Source organism: Melanostigma gelatinosum, assembly GCF_949748355.1.
Source record: "Melanostigma gelatinosum genome assembly, chromosome: 3".
Classification (NCBI taxonomy): domain Eukaryota; kingdom Metazoa; phylum Chordata; class Actinopteri; order Perciformes; family Zoarcidae; genus Melanostigma; species Melanostigma gelatinosum.
In genome coordinates this window covers 15,427,775-15,448,103 of record NC_136636.1, presented here as the reverse complement: position 1 = coordinate 15,448,103, position 20,329 = coordinate 15,427,775, and the positions used below count along the sequence as shown (strand labels likewise).

Below are 20,329 nucleotides of genomic sequence, written 5' to 3'. Positions count from 1 at the left end.
CGTTAGTACGATACCTCTACTACTTTCAGGGATTTCAGTCTAACAGAAAGGACAGCTGTCTGCGGAGCTCTGCAGACGACAGACAAACAGATTTGTCTGAATCTTTGACTTACGAAAGGGCAGAATGCGAGGGCTAAATGCTGTTTTACTCGTTTTCATCTTTGTCTGCAGCATCAGAGGTGAGTTATGTTACTCGACGAGTTCATTACTTTCACAGTTATTTATGTTCGAATTCAGTCTCATGTTGAATGTTTGAAATATTTAGATTGTTTTGTGGATGTTGACTTGGTTGTTGATGGAAAAATTGCTGCCCTCTTTTTGGAGCTTTTTGTGGACATTAAAGTTGATTTAAACATTATACTAGATGTTGTAAAATAGAAACACTCACAAAATACTGTTTGTTTTAGATTTTCTTAATGAATGAATGCACAAAGAAATACATTAGATAACTGCATCTTACTAAAAAAAAATGCATGGTTGACCAATAACTAATTCTGTCATATTCTGATTAACTTGTGTGGACTCCTAAAGCTAATCCTTCCATGTTAGGTAAGAAGATGCGGTGGTGCACAGTGTCTGACCCAGAGCAGAGGAAGTGTGCAGAACTGGCTAAAGCTCTGGTGGCGGTGCTGCCTGCTGCTACAGCAGCAGGCGGCCGACTCTCGTGCATACGAGCGTCCAGCACGACCGACTGCATCGATAGGATCAGGGTGAGCCATAAAGCCTGAATGGCAGTGTCATGAAAGGTGTGCAAGGGACGAAGAAGTCACTGTAGCAGATACAAATTGCATGAAGTTGTGTATTTGAATGTGAACTTCAGTTTGAATTCATACAGTACAACATTTGATTGTTTATTTACAAAGAAATCGATTGAAAATACAACGGTTGATTTCTTCTTCACAAAGTCTCAGCGATAAATCAAAGAACTTCAGTTGGAAAAGAGAGGTATAGAAAACAGATTGATGGTTCATTTTTAAAGATATAATATTACACTTATCGTATAAAGTCTTACGTAACTTTTGGCTACAAAGCTTTCTGTAACAATGAATGAGGCCAGTTAGTTGTGTTTAGAGCTCGACTGATACCGGATTTATAAAACCAATATTTGAGTTAAAAAAAAAAATCAGATAACAATAAAGCAACCAATTTTGTTCTTTCAGTATCAACTTTTTGGTAAGAATCCCTTGTATTTGGTATTAAAAAATTGTGAATTGGGTTTGTCAATGCTCCCTGATGGACATTAAATGTGATGGAGATGAGATGAGCTGTTTCTCAATTACTTAAATGTGGCTTTGGCATATATGTTGATACCCAGAGGATTTATCAGTTTACCTTTATTTTGGATAACCTGTTTAAGGGGCCAGAGGTTGGTATGTGGGATGAACGAACCAAAGTTACTCGTCCATCATAACTGAAAAGGTGCTTCAACAAAATGTCTCAGAGTGATGGAAACCCTTCCTTTATGAACTGTAGTGAGTTCTTCTTTGAGTCCTCCTCTCACTAAAACTCACCGTATTGATTATTTGTTTCAGGCAAACCGTGCTGATATCGTGACGTTAGATGCAGGAGAAGTTTATTCTGCCGTGAAGCAGTTTGGCCTCGTTACCATCGCCAAAGAGATATACAGTGACGGTAGGTTTACTTCAGATCTCTGAGACGCTGCATCATGTATTTTCGGCACAAGTGTCTGAGTCAGTAAACCTGTGTGTGTGTGTGTGTGTGTGTCCATGCTGAGTCCTGCAGGAGGCTGTATTCTGTCTGTGGCTGTGGTGAGAAACAGCAGTTTGGACATACGATCCCTGCGGGGCCTCAGGAGCTGTCACAGTGGGGTTCGATGGACGGCTGGATGGAGTCTTCCCCTCGGCTTCCTGCTGTCCCGCAACTACCTGAGCTGGTCAAAGGAGCAGCCACTCAGTCATGGTGATGCGATTATAATCAGCTGCCAGTGAGAACAGCAGAGTGTGGAAGGTTAATCTTTCTGTTTTCTATTTTTGGCATCCCTAGTTTTATGGTCCCCTGACTTGTTTTTCTCCACTCCACCAGACGTCAGTACCTTTTTCAATGCCAGCTGTGTTCCCGGAGCTGCTGCCATGGCACCGACTCTGTGCGCTCTGTGCCAAGGCCAGAAGTCCTACATTCGCCAGAAGAATTACAACTGCGAAACATCCCACAGCGAGCCCTTCTACAACAGCCAAGGGGCCCTCAGGTCGGGTTTCAACAAAGAATCAACAAAGCTCTCAACTTACAACACACATTTGCTATATTTCAAACAGGTCCAGCATAGAAATGTATTTCCTTTATTGCCTATTTTGCTCTGTCACAGATGTCTCAGGAGTGGAGCAGGAGATGTTGCATTTGTGGACCATTTAGCTCTTGAAAGTATTGAAGGTAAGCTATCTTCTAATAGACCTCGATAGTATCTTACCATTCATTGATTCTGTTACAATCTGAGGCCACATGGGGGCCGTAAGGGTTTAGGATACTATCACTGCAACTTCCCCGGTTTGAGTCCAGATTTTATTAGCAAATCCCCCATATCTCTCTCTTTTGTCACAGAATCTGTCCACAGACAGAAATATGAAGAGCATAGTCCTGAAAACCTCTTCTGTGGTAGTCCCTGCTGCAGTAGATGTCTCAAAACAGCTGGTTGATAATAACTGCACAACATCCTGCTGACTCGTCAGACTCTTTTCATATTATCTGTTTGTTCTCTCAGACAGTGATGGAGATGAGTTCAGGCTGTTGTGCGCAGATGGCACACAAGCTCCTCTCGGCCATTACAGAAACTGTAACCTGGGACGTGGTCCAGGAGGCGGCACGGTCACCAGAGTTAACTTACGCAAGATTGCTCGCAAATTTCTGGTGACGGTACAGGTAATTCTGTTTTTGTTCAATCGTTTTCCCCCCCACTTTTGCCCACAGATATCACACACTTCTGTTTCTGTGCAACATGTCCGTATACCCAACTAAAAGATGCCTCAAGGATTCTTTATTGTTGCTTAGATGCTGTTTGGCCGACGAGGGAGAGAGAGACGGCGCTTCCAACTCTTCAACTCGTCTTCTTTTGGAGAAAGCGACCTTCTCTTCAAGGATGTGACGGATAAACTAGCTGTTCTTGCAGATGACATGGATGTCAGTCAGGTGCTGGGGCTGGATTACCTGGCACTCCTCAAAGGTCTTGGACATGAAGGTGCTTGTACCCACATTGTTCATTTTTACATGAAAGACAGGCTGATTTCATGAGCTCATTGAAGCCGTATGTGTGCAGGGAGCTCACTGGAGGACAGTGTTGTACGGTGGTGCTGTATTAGCCACGCAGAGCAGAATAAATGTGAGCAGTGGGCTCTCAGTATTAAGTCAGACCCGCTGGTGTGTATCAGAGCCGTCTCCATGCGCGACTGTATCGAGAAAATTAAGGTAAGTCGTTCAAGTAGCATGAATCACAGGATCTCTGGATGTTATAGGTCTATCACAACTATAATTCAAGCTGTAACTGTACCTGTCTACAGAAGGACGAGGTGGACGCCGTCTCGCTGGATGCAACTCACTCTTTCATCGCAGGGAAATGTGGTCTTGTCCCTGTAGTTACAGAATATTACGGTGAGGCTGCCGACATTCTCCAAATACATTTACTCACAGCAGAGAGGCTTCTCCAAAACCAAGTTGGAGCCTTTTCGACTTCATATTATCGACGAATGGTCGTCATTATTGGATTTGTACAAATGATAATAATAAGGCAATTTTCAAACATGACTGCCCATGATAATAAAATGTACAATAATAATAAATGATGACACCAGTGCATTGAAATTAAAAGATTTAGATCAACAAAATAGAAATCTTACAGAAAACAAATGGACGTAAATAATATACAAGATCCAACTTTACAACGTGTCCTGTTGCAAAGCAGGAAGTTATTTTCATCATTAAGATATTTGAATTGAGGAAAATCCAATCATCAGTTGCCTTTCTACCTGCAGCACCTAATACTGCAACTAACCGCAACTTGCTACCCAGAGTTTTTCACAATTTTTGGACATTTTATAAACGAAACACTGAATCATCATTACATTATCTGCAGTCATGGTCGTGATTGATTGAAAGACATTGATCTGTTTCCACTGTGTTCTCTCGGCGTCTCAGGAGAAAAGTGTGTGCTTGCTGAGGGAGCAACCCACTTAGAGACAGACGGTAAGACATCCCAGTGAACGAACAACTTGCAATAATCATAACACATTTCACACATAAAGCAGCTTTCATACAATAATCTTGGCATCCGATGTGATTGTCGTCTTTACATTTAAACCGGCCACCGTCTCTCTCCTCAGTGTTGCCCTCAGTGGTGGGTGTGGCAGTCGCAAAGCGCTCCAGCAGAAACGTATTCATCGGGAACCTCGGAGGCCGCCGCTCCTGTCTTGGCCACATGTACAGCCCCGCAGGCTGGCTGCTGCCATACAGACACACGTTAAGCCTGGAGCACAACTGCAGCTCCCCCTGTGATCCAAACCAAGGTACTGGTTCAAAACACGCATGTGCATGAGTGGATTACAAAGTGTTCGGGGCCCCCCTGACCTTCACCCACAACATGTCAATCAAACACGCATATCAACCAGGAAGAGACTCAAAATGAAACAAAGGGACACAAAAAGACTACAAGGTGTTGCAAAATAGCTGCAAAGAGACTAACAAGGACTGTGAAAAGGGCCAAAACAAATACAAAGAGGCAGAAGTCGACGACAAGATACACAAAACAACAACAAAAAGAGGCTGTACAACCGTAAAGTCTGTGTGTCTTGCTCCTACGTGGGAGAGGTGGCGGGGCCTTTTGCGTGTCTCTTTAGAGGGGCTCGTTGTGTCATAATCTCACAATGTTCATGTGGAGCTGCATAAAAAGCTTCATCACACAGTCCTCGTTGTGTTTTATCTCTTCTCTGTGTGCTGTGACCTCTTGGCCTTTACACTTTCTGCTGTTGGTCTCTTAAACATACAATTACACACACACACACACACACACACACACACACACACACACACACACACAGACACAGCTGCAGTTTGTCATTATGTGTGTTTTCTCAGTGTACAACGACGTGTTTTGGAAAGGCTGCCTTCCTGGCTCTCAGGGGAATCTGTGTAAAGTGTGTGTGGGCGGCACTGGGGAGGCTGCCACCAAACGCTGTGCTGACAACCACAATGAGCGTTACTATGGCAACATGGGGGCATTGAGGTATGTGCTTACCTGAACAAAGGCTTTGCTGTTCATATACATTTACACAGTTTTTATGAAGATTGAATATCTTTTGTAGTATCCAGCCATTAGGACAGTTGTGGTTTATGGCTCTCCGGTAGAAAGTTTTAAATCGTTCGGCGTCTGCCTCCATTCTTAATTCGGCGCCAAAGTGTTTACAGACTAATGTCTCAACCCGTGAGACATGGATGTCTCTTGACCCTTTAATCCTTTACTCACTGTTCATAGGTGTCTGGTTGGAGATGCCAGTGGTAAAAGCTACGGCGACGTGGCCTTCCTCGAGCAACACAACCTTCTTGCAAACATCCTCAGTGAGATAATCAAGATGGCATTTTGACATGAACACACAATCACACGCACTCTGACGCTAACATGTAGTTTATGCTTGTAACATTATGCCTTTGTGTTGCTGTTGCAGGTTTGAGTTCCACTGGTTGGGCAGAGGGGTGGACGTCTTCCGACTACGAGCTGCTGTGTGGTGACGGTCGTCGGGCCCCGCTGTCGGAGTGGGAGAGCTGTAACCTCGGAGTCATCCCTCCGAACTCCATCATGACACGACCGGTGCTCACGTCACGCGTGTACGACTTCCTCATGAAGTCGCAGGTCAGCTTATGTGAACAGATTTTTGTTTGATAAATGTGAGTGTTTCAAATCAGGTTGTCCTTTTACACCTCATGTGGACTATCAACCCTTAAAGCTGCAGTTTGGGACAGATAGGAAATAGGAAAGTCTTGGCGATGTCTGTCTCTGGTTAGCCTCATGCTTGCCATTGCATTTTGGATAAGTTTATTTCAGGTTTGATGCTTTACTTTGAGAAATATACAAATAAACATGAAAGAAAAAGACTCATATCTCAGATGTTTAAATTGTCTGAACACAAGCAGCCTTACAAGATATTTTCACGAGTAATAATAAGATTTATATGATTGATTTAAATCAAGAAGAGTACAAATCTGACCAGACATTTGATTCCAGCTTTTGTTTTATGCTGACCGAACTCAGAACAGACAGTTAAACTATGATCTTTGGCATTGCGGAAAGGAACAGGGGAGTGTTTAGGTGCTTATTTACTCTCTTTTTAAACCTTCTAGGAAACTTTTGCAGCCAACCCAAACACGGAGTTCAAGCTCTTTGAGTCTCAGCAATATGGAGAGAGTGATCTGCTGTTCAAAGATGCAACTCAGTGTTTTGTGCACACAAGCCACATGGACTACCGCTCCATCCTCGGAGAGGAGTTTTACAGTCAGGCAGAAACCGCCTTCAACTGCACACACTCTGGTACGACTGTAATCAGATACTTCAGCTTGTTTGTGTCAAACGTATAATCAAACCACCCCTCCCACACATGTTGATCACGCTCATGTTTGCTCATGTTTTCCTTCCAACAGATATCTTAGAGTTTTGTAATCAGGACGTGTGCAGCATATTCTAATGGACACGCAGAGGGAAAAGTTACTTTGCTCTGTGCTACTCAGTGGTTCAACCCTTCATCCACAATCTTGTTTCATCCACATCCGACGTCTGCAAACCATCAGTGGTACCGTCCTGTTCACGGCTGACGTTCTATTCAAAACGTTGCTGCCTGATTGAAGTGGTTAGTCATTACTATTAAGACACGTTAAAGGATAGAGAAAATCAACTTTCAGATTCCATTGTAACTTAAAATGTTGTGTTGTGTTGTGTAATGGCACACATATGGCCCAATTATAGCACTGTATTTGTTAACACATAATATGAGTGTGAGACTGGGAATATAAGATCTATGGGGATGCCATTGCAAAGCAATGTTTACTATTCATTATTTTTAAAGAAGCTGTGAAACTTGTTTACAGAATGTTTGACATTGAAGCTTTGGTTTAAATAAAGATATACAAACTTTACAGGAAAAAATACCCAATACAGCTAGGACTACTGCATTTTGTGTTGTACAACGTATTTAATCCAATTATGTTGGTGCAAGTTATTCAGTCATCTTTTTCTTTATTACTTGTGTCTGTGTTTACTGTTAGTTAAAGTAATCCTGTTTATAAATAATTTTAAAGGTGCAAGTTACAGATTTAGCAGGATTTTGATTGCCTCCCAACGGCTCTCAACATGTTGACAGCGAGCCAACAGCTGACAGAGCTGACTGTGTTTACCTGAGAGGATGGCTGGTATTATCAGCTGTAACAGAAATGTGAGAGCAGTGCAGAGCAGCTGCAGTGAGTTCACCAGCGTGACTTAATTCTCTGCTCAGGTACACATTACTCCCCTGTATTATTACACAGCAAATAGTTGTTTTCTGCTCTATTAATGTTCAGAATGTTAAATACAGCTCCTTTAACTATATCGATTCCTTTAGACTACAATTTGTCATCAAGAAAAAATTTAACTTTGCTTCAAAGTATGAATACATATAGTGATGTCAAAAGGAATTCGTTAATTCATTCAGAAAGGAAGGCAAATAATACTGAACACCCCGGCAATCTGGATCGTACATTTGTTTTAACTACAACTCCCAGACTACAGCGCGACTGTGTTTGGTGTTGCGTTAAACCTGGTATTTCCGGTTTCTGCCACTGAGAAAAGTTCCCATCTTATATCAGCCTGTTGTCAAGTTATTCAACCAACGCGTTGAAGCTGCTGACACTTTGCCGTGCCCGTTATTACCGTTAAACTGATAAGGTATAGTAACGAACTGACTTAGCTAAACATAGTAAGCTAGATAAGTGAGTACATTAGCCAGCTGTGAGGTAAACTACCCGTTACACTTTAGGGAAGTCTCAAATATTTATGACTATATTTAGCTGCATATATTTAAGCATTGTTGGCATTAACAATCTTAAGGTAATTAAAGTGTGTTAGCTGTGATGGCCTCTTAGCTATCGTCTGATTTGTACAGTGACTTGTCCCCGCCCCTCTGTGAGGAACATGGAGCAGGCGGTGTATAAATGCATGCGGTTTTTATTGTTCATCAATTTGTCTCGCTGTAGATGAGATTACCACAGCGATTCCTCACACTACACGCAGCACCTGTGAGGAGGGCATCCTCGGTCCCTGTGGTGAGCTTTGTCCCCGCCTGCAGCACCGCAGACACCCACTCCCTGGAGCTGCTGCAGGACTTTGTGTCCCGAGCAAGTCGCCTGTTTGTCATCAGTGGAGCCGGACTCTCCACCGAGTCAGGGATCCCCGACTATCGTTCAGAGGGCGTCGGGCTGTATGCTCGCACAGACAGGCGACCCATGCAGCACGCGGAGTTTGTCCGCAGCGCAAAGTCCCGTCAGCGCTACTGGGCCAGAAACTTTGTCGGGTGGCCGCAGTTCTCCTCCCGTCGGCCGAACTCCGCACACGAGGCCCTGCAGCAGTGGGAGCGGAGAGGCAAGCTGCACTGGCTGGTGACACAGAATGTGGACGCTCTTCATTCAAAGGCAGGACAGAAACGACTGACCGAGCTCCACGGCTGTGCCCACAGGTGAGAAAAACACCTGACACGTTAATCATGAGCCTCCTGTAGTGGTTGTCAAGATTGTAGTCTTCAAATTTGCTTTATTTTGTCAGGAAAAGGACAAATGTTACATATTGGCACATGGTATGTCATTCGATTTGGTGTAAATACAAATGATAAACAACAATGAAAGAAAACATTTTCACCCCTAGTTATATTTATTCGTTCTGGATTATTTGGCCAGCTTTTTCCTGCTGCCACCCAAATGCAATAAATGTGATATCTCAGAGACGGATATCACAAAACCTGGGTATCTATTGACACCACTCTATGTTTTGTCATTTGGGTGAACTGACCCTTTTAAGTCACCATAAAGATACATTATTATTCTTCATATATGTGTCCTCAGGGTGTTGTGTCTTGGCTGTGGTGCCATCTCAGCGAGGGAGGAGCTGCAGACGCAATTCGTAGCACTAAACCCGGACTGGACAGCACAGACGGGCGGCGTGGCTCCGGATGGTGATGTCTTCATAGATGACGACCAGGTCCTCAATTTCCGAGTTCCCTCCTGTGAGAGCTGTGGCGGGATACTGAAGCCAGAGGTCACGTTTTTTGGAGACACCGTGAACAAAGCCACAGTACAGTTTGTGCACGACAGACTGGGGGAGTCGGATGCGGTACTAGTGGTGGGCTCGTCGTTGCAGGTAGGTTGTAGAGGCACTTTGGTCAAACAACACTTGTATTACAACACACCTCTGCTGGACTTGTGTGTGTAATTGTGTCCCTCTCTGTTATTCACAAGGTTTATTCAGGATACAGGTTTTTACTGGCAGCTGGTGATCGGAAAATGTCCGTTGCCATCGTGAACATCGGGTCCACGAGGGCTGACCACCTGGCCGAGCTGAAAGTGAGCGGCCGCTGTGGTGAAGTGCTGTCGGTCATCCAACCTCTCTGACCGTCATGGACGTGCAGTTTGGATAATCTACATTAAGATGGTCAAAACTACCTCAGATTCAAACTGGTAAACGACATCAACTTCAGGAGGAATGTCTCGACTGGCACTTTGTTCGAGCTCCATAAAAGTAACCAGGAGCATTTACACTTCTCTGCTGAGAAGAATTTGCTGCTATTATCAAAGGAGGACAATAACAACTAACATATCTACTCTCACATATGTTATGCAGAACCAGTGAAAACAAGTGTGCCTGTCTTGGAAATTCAACTTCTCTTCACACTACAGATTGCTGTCAGTTGATCATCATCTTGGTGCGACACATCTGCTCTGCCAGGGGAAACAAGAAGACTCGAGCTCTAATATACAGTAGAATATGTGCAGCAGATCATGCAGCATGTGTGGTTCACTGTCTGAAAGCCCAGAGTTGAAATGACGATTGGAGGATGGGGCCGTGTGGTTTGTCTTTCAGGCTCTGTTCAACGTTGCGTACTGATGCTGCTTTTATTTCGATTATTGGAAATATCGATGAAGCAGTGTTCTTGTTTGTGAAAACGCAGGCTGTTATTGCACAAAGCATGTTGCAGGTAAGACACAGCAGGTAATTTGACAATGTTTTAGAAACTAATTCAAGTGGAGAAAATGCAAAATACACTAATCAACTTGTATTAAAGGGTGGGATTTCATTTGCACTATCCTGGCATAATTTAGCCTGTTTTTAAATAATGGTGCCGACACTGCTGTGTGAACATTTTAAATGTCAACAGAAGACATTTTCTCAATATGTTAAACATAACAAGTATGAGGCTTTAAATTACAAACTACAACCTGTCAAGCAGTGGATCATATTTTACCTGAAACTAATGCAAATATTTATATTCAGTCATGATAAACATGCTGTTTTATGAATAATGTGACAGCATTAAAGCACTTCATGAAATGTATTGTGTGTTTGCATCGTGTCAACCAGTGCATGTTAAGAAATAAAGTAAACACCACATTTATTTAAAAGACATTTCATGTCTGCATCACAAACAGACTGAGGGCAGAGTGACTGTGGATTGACAAAACGTAAGATCCGTTACAACATTTTGCTGCTTAAATCTCTCTTGTAAACAAAGCCTCCAGTGTTCCAGGTTGGACTGCAGCGCTTTAAGCAGCACAGCCGGGAAGCTGAAGGAGTACAGACAAAACCTGTGACCTGCAGAGTCTGCCTGCCATGTTGCTGACGCTGTAGTTACTATCAGGGGAGTCATAGACAGACAGTTTTCAAAGCTCTTGGTCTGATCAAACCAGTAAGTGACTGGGAAACCCAACAAAAGACCAAACACTGTGCACAGGTTCCACTCATCCGACTTCTCTCCAACATAATGAGGTTTCTCAGCCTCCTTTAGTTGTTCAAGCCCTCTCAGAAGAAGCAGTACATCTTGTGTCTCTCCTCTGAGCGAGTCAGCGACGATGGGCTTCTCCAGCGTGTGGCAGATATCAATAACAGCCACATTGTTATCATGCAACAGCTGTTCTACATTTGATCCGACTGTAAGTGTATTAACAATAAGACTGTTTCCATTTAAATCCAGTGTGAGAAGTGAATTAGACACAAGCTGGGAAGACTGCAAAGAGCTCAAATACTGCTGCACCTGATCTGCTCCGGCGCTGTTGCTGTCGTACAATAAAGCCGGTTTCAGTCCCAAATCAACAGCAGAGACCTGAGCAGCCAAATCCAGACTCTGAGGGACGGAGAGAGATTTTCTACCAGCAGACAAACATCTACGAGCTGCAGCAATAAAGAGCTCCTGAGTGGACATAGCTGGAGGAATCGCGTTACATACGATTTTAGTTATTTAAAAAAAATATGGGACAAAAACAATATGAGCGGAGACACTGATTCAATTATTTATCTTCAGGCCTCCTACAATGACATGACAAAAAATACAGGAAAATTAAGCTGATTTGGGTCTGATTTGTTTTTAAAGGAAAACTAGTCAAACAAAAGTCATTCATTCACGACCCTCATTTCTTCTTTGTTGGTCCAAGACACCTAAAGGGACAAAAAGATGCCATCAGTTACAAACGTGTAGCTCTGATTTTCAAGATGAATAAAGTTGCAACAATCAGGCACATTTGCTTAATAGTGAACTGAACCACACCTCCCTCTGGCTCTGATAAAAGGAGATGATCTCACCATTATCCTGGTTTTAGCGGTGATGTATTTTGAATATGTTATGTCAGGGGCTGAGGAGACATCAGGTCAAAATCTGAGAGATTTCGTGCAACCCAAACACCAGCTGCAAACAAGCCCAGGTTGACCAGTAGATTCCTGAAAAGTCACAATTGACAATATTAAAGCTTTAAACAAAGAGAACAAAAACTACATTTACAAGCCAGCTGAAAATAAAAACACCAAAATAGCAAAAAAGGAGTTTGTAATTTGTGTGGTGATTTGATTAAAACACACAGCCTGACCAGTACTGGATTGTTATGGCAAAATGAATGACCATTGAAAATCGAAATAATGATACTAGATAAAAGTAATTATTTGTACAAAATCCAGGCGATAAACCAGGACCCGCACAGGGGTCATGGGAGTGTTTAGCTGTAACGTTAGTGGTGCAGATCAAATCAATTAAAGAATCCGTTGACATACACTCAAAAGCCCTTTCGAGGGCTCCTGGAATGTTGAGACCTCGGAGCAGTTTCCAACTCAACCCGGTTGGTAATCTAGCCTTGATACTGACTAAGTGGTTTGACTGAGAGAGATTGGACGAGGCAAGGACAAATCTCCCTGACGCAGTGTGTGCTAACGCGGCTAACAACCACACTGTTCACACACATTCATCCACATTAACGCACCTTCTGAAGTCATTTTTGTCTGTTGCGAAACGACAAGCTGAACCGATCCACTCCATCACACTGGCGGAAGGACCCTTTTTACCGTCTACTCCGCTCATCTTGCTATCGTGCTGTTGTAACGACAGATGCAGCTACAACGAGGGGAGCCGACAGGAAGAGGAAGAGTTTAGATGTGACACAAGTACGGCGAGCGATAAAGCTCAAAGCTCACGCGTCCTTAAAACAAACGCGATTGTCATTGTATGTACAAAGATGGCTTCCACCAGGTACCGTCGGTTCCTGAAGCTGTGTGAGGAATGGCCCCGGGACGACGCCAAGAAAGCACGGGATTTGGGGACGTTTCTGCGACAGAGAGTAACCTCAGCCTTCCGTGAGGGTGAAAACACACAGGTACTTCTTTTACGTGAACACAACACACGGCTACATAACACAGCGAGCTAACGTTAAGCTAAGTGCATCATGTTCCGTCGACCTTGCCTGGTTGTTGATTGATACCTGTGAAAGCCTCTTTATGATCAACACTGTAATCATCAGTTTATACCTGTTCACACACCTTTATTCATGAACCAGGTAGAAAGGCTCTCATCACGTAGACAGTGTTTCATAGTTTTGCAAGTAGCCTACAGAGGTGACGTTACTTGCACTTAAGTAGTTCTAATATAGACATTACTACTGTATATTTGTACATTCCTAGTAATTAAACCAACAGATGTACTGCACACATTTTATAGTATTTTTTTCGTGTTATTATGAATGTTTCTTTTTTCTCTACTTTCTTTCATCAACACACAAATCAACTCTACTTACATTTTTTTCACAGAACAAATCTTGTATTTTGAATTCAGTAATTAGTAGAATATGATTATCTATGTATAACAATTTACAATACAGTGAATAAAAAAATACATTTCATCTGTTTGCACTTTTATACTTTTGCTGTTCTCTTATAAATGGCTGAAGTTATATTTTTTTTCCATGGAATCTGTCTATGCTCGCGTTCATACACGTGTGTGTGTATATATATATTTAAATTTTTTCCCATTAGATATCCGATCCAGAGAAGTGTGACCAGATGTATGAAAGTTTGGCCCGCATTAATGATAACTTCTACAGACAACGAGTAAGTATCGTATATTATTCACGTATCTCACGTGCTGCTGTATCTGCTACATCTATGCATTAGAGCTATTTTAATGAATTACTTTGTTGCCTAATGGAGGACATTGTTTAGTGTGCACATTTCCTTTTGAATGCAATAGCTGAAAGATAAATCCTTACAAATCAATCCCCCACCAGAGTTTGTGACATGAAGAAGTGTATATCAGCTACAGTCGTGTTCAAGACTGTAAGGAGAACCGTGTGACAGTTACTTTTTAGCATTCGAGGATAATAAAATACTTTTATAGTTTGTACAAAGTTCTCAATTCTTTATTGTTACAAAAGCACCTCAGTGTACTGTTTACCATCAGAAAGATAATTTGCATCAAGTACTCTTGAAAACAATGTATTTCCTCAGTGGTTGGGAGTGTAAACGGTATAAAAAGACTTCGGTGTATTTAATGCAAACATGTCTCTGTATCTGCTCACAGTTCCCTCGTGTAAGAGACACAAGCTTTACTGGAGTTACAGTGGAAGAGTGCAAACTGCTTTTGTCAGGTATGGACCAACATTATCACAATTCCGTTTATGACTATTTATCAAACACACTTTTATTACAGTTAACTTTATTTTCATTGTACAGGAAATGTGCAGCAGATGGACGAGGAAAAGAAGGGATTGTGGAAGACGTTAACGGAAAGATTCTCCAAATCACCAGAAGACGCTCTAGAGAAAGCTCCTGAAAAATAACCCCTCTCTCATCCTTTTCTTTTCTCATGACATGTATATAAATAAAGTTTATTGTTGTTAACGTCAAGGACTGTTATGTTATTATTATTATGATATACTGTGATGGGCTTTTCAAACTATTTGAACTCTGCAGGTGTTAATTGCGTCATTTGTAGCGTTTGAGGAATCAAAACAAAATATAAAGACTGAGGAATTCCTACACAAATATATATATTTGACTGAAACTAAGTTGAAATCTACTTCCACCAAGGTTGTTTCTTGGTTCATTCTGTTTTAGTCAGATTGTCTTAATGTGACAGATTTGAATGAACTTTGGTTAAACTTAGCCAGCTGAGGTGGTTCGGGCATCTAATTAGGATGCCTCCTGGACGCCTCCCACTGGCGGTTTTCCAGGCACGTCCAACTGGGAAGAGACCCCGGGGAAGACCCAGAACACGCTGGAGAGATTACATCTCCCAGCTGGCCTGGGAAAGCCTCGGGATCCCCCAGAATGAGCTAGAACATGTTGCCGGTGAGAGGGAAGTCTGGGTTGGCCTGCTGCCACCGCGACCCGACCCAGGATAAGCAGAGGAAAATGGATGGATGGTTAAACTTACAGTTGTGAGCCTAGAACAAAGTATTTTTTAGTTTTCGGGACTTTTTAAAAGAATTTCTAACATAATAGGATCTCTATGAATATTTTCATTATTTTACACACTACAGAATTAACTAAAAGGACAAAATATCAGGTACATTTTGTCAGTAAACACAGACTTCTGATCAGATACCTGTGTTATCTTTTTCTCAAATTTTAAATGCGTAAACCTCGCTGGATGTAGAGTTGGTGACCTGCTGTGACATAAGGAATGGATTCAACAGTGATGAATTATATTGAGAACTTTATTATAAATTGAGTTTCAGCAGTTACTATAACACATGACTGTTCGTAATAAATACACACACAAAATGAGACTTTCTTTAGAAAAAGCTAATAAATGCAGTTTTACACTTTATTCTAAACACACCAAGAAGTTCATTTATAAACTCATGAAAAGGTTTTTCTCATTCAATTTAATTTAAACAGGTAACCTGATCAATATGGTTTTCTGTGTGTACAATATGGATATTGAAAAAAACTAATTCACTAGCAAATGAGTAAGCTTTGAACGAATGCACTTTTTGTTCAGCAGGGATCTCTTGAATTTGAGTAACAGAACAATGACCGATCAGAGGCAGGCTGTCTTATCCTTCCTTAATATGCTGCAGATGACTGTAAACAAACATGTCTGCTAGACATACTATGGCAGCACCACCTGTCTCCTACTCTGTCTTCTCCTCACGGTTGTCTCTCCATATGCAGTAGTTGAGAGAGGTGGCGAGGCACAGCCAGGTCAGGTAGGGCGCCATCAGCAGTGTGGCAGTGCGGCTGATGGGATGCCAAGACACCATGGTGGCTCCAACAACCCCAGTAAGAAGCACAATTTCCATGAGTGCCTAAATTGGGCAATGAGAGGGTGTTAAATGGACATGTGGATGAAGGTTATTAAGCTGTCCTCCCTCATAATCTTATGTGGTAAACAAATAAAGTTTATGTGTGAAACTTACCAATTTCAGCTTGTGTGCACGAAAGAAGATCGGAGTCCAGGCCCAGTTCAGAGCTAGCTGCAGCCCATAAAGTCCCAGTGGAACCAGTGCATCCTCAGTAAAACCTCCCAGCTCCTTCCACACCAAGTAGGAACCATACCTGCATGACAAAATTAAAAATATTTAGATAAGGAGGTTGCATCACTAAATAAAGAACAGAAGTTGTAGATCTCAGAGCCTGCATGAGCCAGTCACGATGACGCGTACCCCATTCCTGTATACAGACAGGTCCAGACTATGGGGAATGCTGCATTTGGTGGACGCCATGATGGTCTCTGCAGGGTCCGGTACCAGGTCTTCACCTCTTTGCATGTGATGTAACCACCGTAGAGCCCTCCCAGGTGGGGCAGGGCAGTCATTCCAAGCATGGGCAGCCACATGTTCTGTGATAAAGAGCAGCAGACACATTATAGCTGTTTAAGCTCTGCTCGGGCTGGGTATCAAACCTCAACACGATTTGAGTATTGAGACATGTAGCACTGGATTATTAATAATCAGGAAAATAAGGAAATTAAAGCACACGTGATACAATAAGAGACACAGAGCTGAGGAGGAGGTGGTAATTCTTCATCACTACTGAGGAGCCCCATTCATTGTCAGTTATTACTGCAAGCAGAACGACTTGGAAAATCACTGAAATATCATTTAATTCAAGTATGTAAATAATGTAAAAAGAACCAATGTCTGTTGGCTAAAGAAGTCATAAACCTAGAGTTATAAACTTTAGAAAACAGTTACCAAGTATTTGACAAAACTCCAGAGTCACATAACTGTCGGTCTACATAATAGGAAATTACGAAATACGTTTTATAACAACAGCAACACATGCTAGTTTAGAGCTAACGTTAATTGGTATTTTCTTCGATTTATGGCGGTAGGAAAGCACTGAACGACACTAGCGCAGTCAATGTTTCAGTTGCGCAAAGTTAGATAAAGATACATTTACCGTCTTTATATATTGACAGTAAAGTAACTACTGTTGGGTTATAAGTTACAACATGTTACGTACCCTCAGTCAGTTGTCAGCGCCTCCGCACAGTTGCATGTAACGTTATATTGTTTCGTCGGACTAACTGAGGCTACACCTCGACAGTGTGATATTAGTTTGTGTAACGGGCAGGGCTACCTTATCAGGTCGGTCAGTAACAGACACTCCCCATGCTAACACACACTCACACACACGCGCGCGCACAAACGCAGACAAACAATGTGACGTCGCAGCCTGGGTACCAACTGGTTGGTCGCGAGGACAAACTCAAGAGAGGACTGGCGGCTGGGGAGTATTTGGGTAGCTAGCGAAATAATGATGTTGTATAACGCCAGCTACTGTGCTCCATTAAAAAGGTCCAAAGATCACGAAACACTACCGTACTTCCTGGTCGGCCTGTTTCTACGTCTTTATTTTTGAATTACTCCAAAACAGGCACAACTGGATCCGTGACTGAAGATGCAGCAGCAGAGATTATAAAAACGTCAAGATAGTTGCCCGTAGTCCCTCTCATATTTATCTTTTGTTCCTATGTGAGGTCAGTTTGAACGGAAAGCTACCTTAAATATTATTCTGGCAAGTAAAACTTGAAAAACACATTTAAACGGTAATGTAAAGCAATCTTACATACATGTAGAGTCTCGTAAAATGTTTTCACCATTTAATCCTTGAAATGTAAAAGTACTCACTCCGCAGAATGACTATTTTAAAGTGTTGTGTTATTGATAGGGCATATTATTCTGTTTTATCACCATTTTCATGTTGTAGTTCGTCAATGTGGAGCCAATTTTAGATACTTAGTATACTGGGTAGTAGTATCATAGCTACTAAAGTAATAGCATCTAAGTATTAGTGGATGGTCTAAAAAAAAGTTAATATTTCCCTCTGAAATGCAGTGAAGTAGAAGTAGGCATATAAATAGAAAGCATATAATAGAAATTGCTTACTTAAGTAAAGTACAAATATGTCTAAATTGTCCTTGAGTAGAGTGAATTATTGAATGTCTCTTAGGGAGTAAACGAGAGAGTTGCCGTCTTATCTTTATTACATTTAATACGCCCGAATTATTTGTGATAATATTTTGTATTATTAATGTGAATCTGCAACAAGTAACTTAAGTTATGAAATAAATGTTGGAGCAGAAGTATAAAGTAGCAGAAAATGGAACTACTTAAGTAAAGTACGACTAGGGCTACCTTAAAATTGTACTAAAGTGCATTCGGCCAGACTGCCTGTTTCCAGTCGTTATAATAACCTACACTAACCACCTGCTGGCTGTTGCCTCATATTACATGAAACTTTAAGTGGTATCGTCTCATCTAACTCCCAGTAAGAAAGTGAATTAGGATATTTGTTCCACAATATCAAACCATTCATTTCAGTGATCACAGAGAAGATACATGTGAAAACACAGTGAAAGTCAAAGAGAAGTAGGCTAATAATAAGCTGGAGGATGACTTCAATAATACGCTTGGAAATAAAGCACACACTCATGAGGGGGATATTTCGAGTAAAATCTCGGGTAGAGATGCTCTCTCTTCCCAGTTCAGTTGTGTGTTTTGTGGTCACCCCTCCTCCTCGTCCGTCAGCCAGACACACCTTTCCTCTGTGGTCCTCCAGCGTTTCTTACCTTCTTGTCGCTTCACTCAGCCTCGTTGTCTGGCGGTGAACTCTCACCCCAGCTGCTTGGGAAATGTCATACAGGCAGAGGCCCGTGCTGCAGTAGGGGGGCGTAAAAGGAGGAAAAAATAACAACATTTTTTACTGCCCTCACTGCATCTTTTATCCGCGTCTCTGCCGTGCGAGAGCCACATGCCGCTACCAGCAGCAGCAGCAGCCGCCGCCGACAACTAATCGCAGTCTCAAAAGCTTATTTCGCATTAGGGCTGATATATATATATATTTATATATTTATATATATATATATGTATATATATATATATATATAAAATAATCCGTGCCAGACATGTGAGTATATCAAACCATCGCTGTCGTCCTGACTGCTATGTGTTCACGCTGTTGTATCCTCTCACCAATGAGAACAAATGGTCATTGAACCGTGTCGTTGTGCATTCAGAGTCAGTGTGCTGGTTTCACGGTGGCTGAGCTGAAGTCTCTGCACACTGACGGGGCAGATGAAGCCTCGCTGTCGGCTTGTTTTTGGGAGCTCTGCGTCGGCTTGGCTAATTGAGCAAAAAAAAAAGAAAAGGCTGTGATTTTCCTGCTGTAAACAGCCCAGATGTAGGGGAAAGCCCATTCAGTCAATGGGATGTATGACAAGTGTCTGTAAAGTAGCCTAGCCTTCTTCTTGTTGTCTTTCTTTTACAGACTAGCTGTGAATTGGTGGTGTGTAGTCCAGCCTGGCATCTCCAGTCAGATGTGGAGGCCCGGGTTACAGTACACAGAATGCGGAGGTGTTGATCTGAGATCGGTTTGTAGGGATATGTGAGGGTGACATGGAGCAGAAATCACAGGAGCAGATGTGAGCAGCAAAAACAGGAGATGTTGCTGTGTGTTATTGTCTAATGTGTTATTGTCCAGAGCTCAAAGCACAGATGTCTAAGATTGTTTTAGAAGTGTTGTTTTTTACATTCCTGATTTAAAGATACACAGTTTGTGATTTCCAGTAAGAACTTTACAGAAAACTCTGTACTGTAAGAAAAAAAGCATAGTATTATTTTAATAATTTATAATATTTGGTCTGGTTTGTTTGTGATTGTACATACGGATGCACTGGTCAGCTATTTCTATCCCGATCCGGCGATGCTTGAACTCAGGCTATTAGCCATGTTCAGTTTAAAATCTGGTTACCATGTTTTTTATTTATAGCAACATGTTGTGGGACTTAATCTAAGCCAGCAGGCCACTGGGAATGTAAAAATGAAATGATTGATTTCATAATAAAATTGACAAATCAACTGAATACATGCCATGGCTGGTACACAATCTGCTAGGTAAGGTCAGAGTTGTTGGTGAGAGAGCATCCTTCCTTTTAACCACATCTCACGGTCTTCATCGTGGAATGAAGACATTAACTCTATTATTTAGTTGTGGGGCGTATTTCATTATGTTGACAGATGGGGAGAAACTCAAAAGCTCCCAACTGTCACTGTAACTTTGTTATTTTTGTCAAAAAGTAATATTGCTAGATGATTTGCAATCATGATTTTAAATGTGAGGCTTTTTCGGACATTTTATATTGACATTGAATAATAGAGAGGTGACAGGAAATGAGGGAAGAAAGCGGAAGGATGACACGCAGCAGGTTCAGGCCCCCGGGATGCCCCGAGTCCACGTATATTTACTGCTAAAAATGATATTTGGTGCTTGCTTGTAGGGGAGATTTATGTGCATAAAAGTTGTAAACCTGAATGTTGTTAACGGTTTCAGGGG

The 20,329-nt window shown here is 42.0% G+C and overlaps 6 protein-coding genes across 6 annotated transcripts; 3 read left to right on the top strand and 3 right to left on the bottom strand.

The window, feature by feature from the left end:
* Positions 1-59: 59 nt before the first annotated feature.
* On the top strand, positions 60-7,147 carry sxph (saxiphilin). The gene is made up of 17 exons (XM_079265309.1): positions 60-179; positions 550-710; positions 1,533-1,632; positions 1,744-1,920; positions 2,044-2,206; positions 2,324-2,388; positions 2,717-2,874; positions 3,004-3,190; positions 3,269-3,417; positions 3,510-3,600; positions 4,144-4,191; positions 4,329-4,511; positions 5,080-5,227; positions 5,477-5,559; positions 5,667-5,851; positions 6,340-6,526; positions 6,637-7,147. Exons 1-17 carry the CDS (start codon positions 125-127, stop codon positions 6,678-6,680), a joined length of 2,184 nt encoding a protein of 727 aa, XP_079121435.1. The 5' UTR covers positions 60-124; the 3' UTR covers positions 6,681-7,147.
* Positions 7,148-7,860: 713 nt separating this feature from the next.
* sirt4 (sirtuin 4) lies at positions 7,861-10,479 on the top strand. Its single transcript, XM_079265320.1, has 4 exons — positions 7,861-7,912; positions 8,221-8,699; positions 9,082-9,376; positions 9,475-10,479. Exons 2-4 carry the CDS (start codon positions 8,221-8,223, stop codon positions 9,625-9,627), a joined length of 927 nt encoding a protein of 308 aa, XP_079121446.1. The 5' UTR covers positions 7,861-7,912; the 3' UTR covers positions 9,628-10,479.
* Positions 10,480-10,625: 146 nt separating this feature from the next.
* cUnh1orf74 (chromosome Un C1orf74 homolog) lies at positions 10,626-11,435 on the bottom strand. Its single transcript, XM_079265321.1, has one exon. The coding sequence runs from the start codon at positions 11,430-11,432 to the stop codon at positions 10,653-10,655; it is 780 nt and encodes a 259-aa protein (XP_079121447.1). The 5' UTR covers positions 11,433-11,435; the 3' UTR covers positions 10,626-10,652.
* Positions 11,436-11,506: 71 nt separating this feature from the next.
* Positions 11,507-12,624, bottom strand: tomm6 (translocase of outer mitochondrial membrane 6 homolog (yeast)). The gene is made up of 3 exons (XM_079265328.1): positions 12,478-12,624; positions 11,810-11,944; positions 11,507-11,665 (listed from the first exon to the last, which is right to left on the bottom strand). Exons 1-2 carry the CDS (start codon positions 12,573-12,575, stop codon positions 11,848-11,850), a joined length of 195 nt encoding a protein of 64 aa, XP_079121454.1. The 5' UTR covers positions 12,576-12,624; the 3' UTR covers positions 11,507-11,665; positions 11,810-11,847.
* A 91-nt stretch (positions 12,625-12,715) lies between these two features.
* Positions 12,716-14,386, top strand: uqcc2 (ubiquinol-cytochrome c reductase complex assembly factor 2). Its single transcript, XM_079265327.1, has 4 exons — positions 12,716-12,867; positions 13,523-13,597; positions 14,067-14,133; positions 14,219-14,386. Exons 1-4 carry the CDS (start codon positions 12,730-12,732, stop codon positions 14,323-14,325), a joined length of 387 nt encoding a protein of 128 aa, XP_079121453.1. The 5' UTR covers positions 12,716-12,729; the 3' UTR covers positions 14,326-14,386.
* An 844-nt stretch (positions 14,387-15,230) lies between these two features.
* On the bottom strand, positions 15,231-17,224 carry tspo (translocator protein). The gene is made up of 4 exons (XM_079265324.1): positions 16,958-17,224; positions 16,156-16,331; positions 15,910-16,048; positions 15,231-15,798 (listed from the first exon to the last, which is right to left on the bottom strand). Exons 2-4 carry the CDS (start codon positions 16,326-16,328, stop codon positions 15,625-15,627), a joined length of 486 nt encoding a protein of 161 aa, XP_079121450.1. The 5' UTR covers positions 16,329-16,331; positions 16,958-17,224; the 3' UTR covers positions 15,231-15,624.
* Between the last annotated feature and the right edge of the window lie 3,105 nt (positions 17,225-20,329).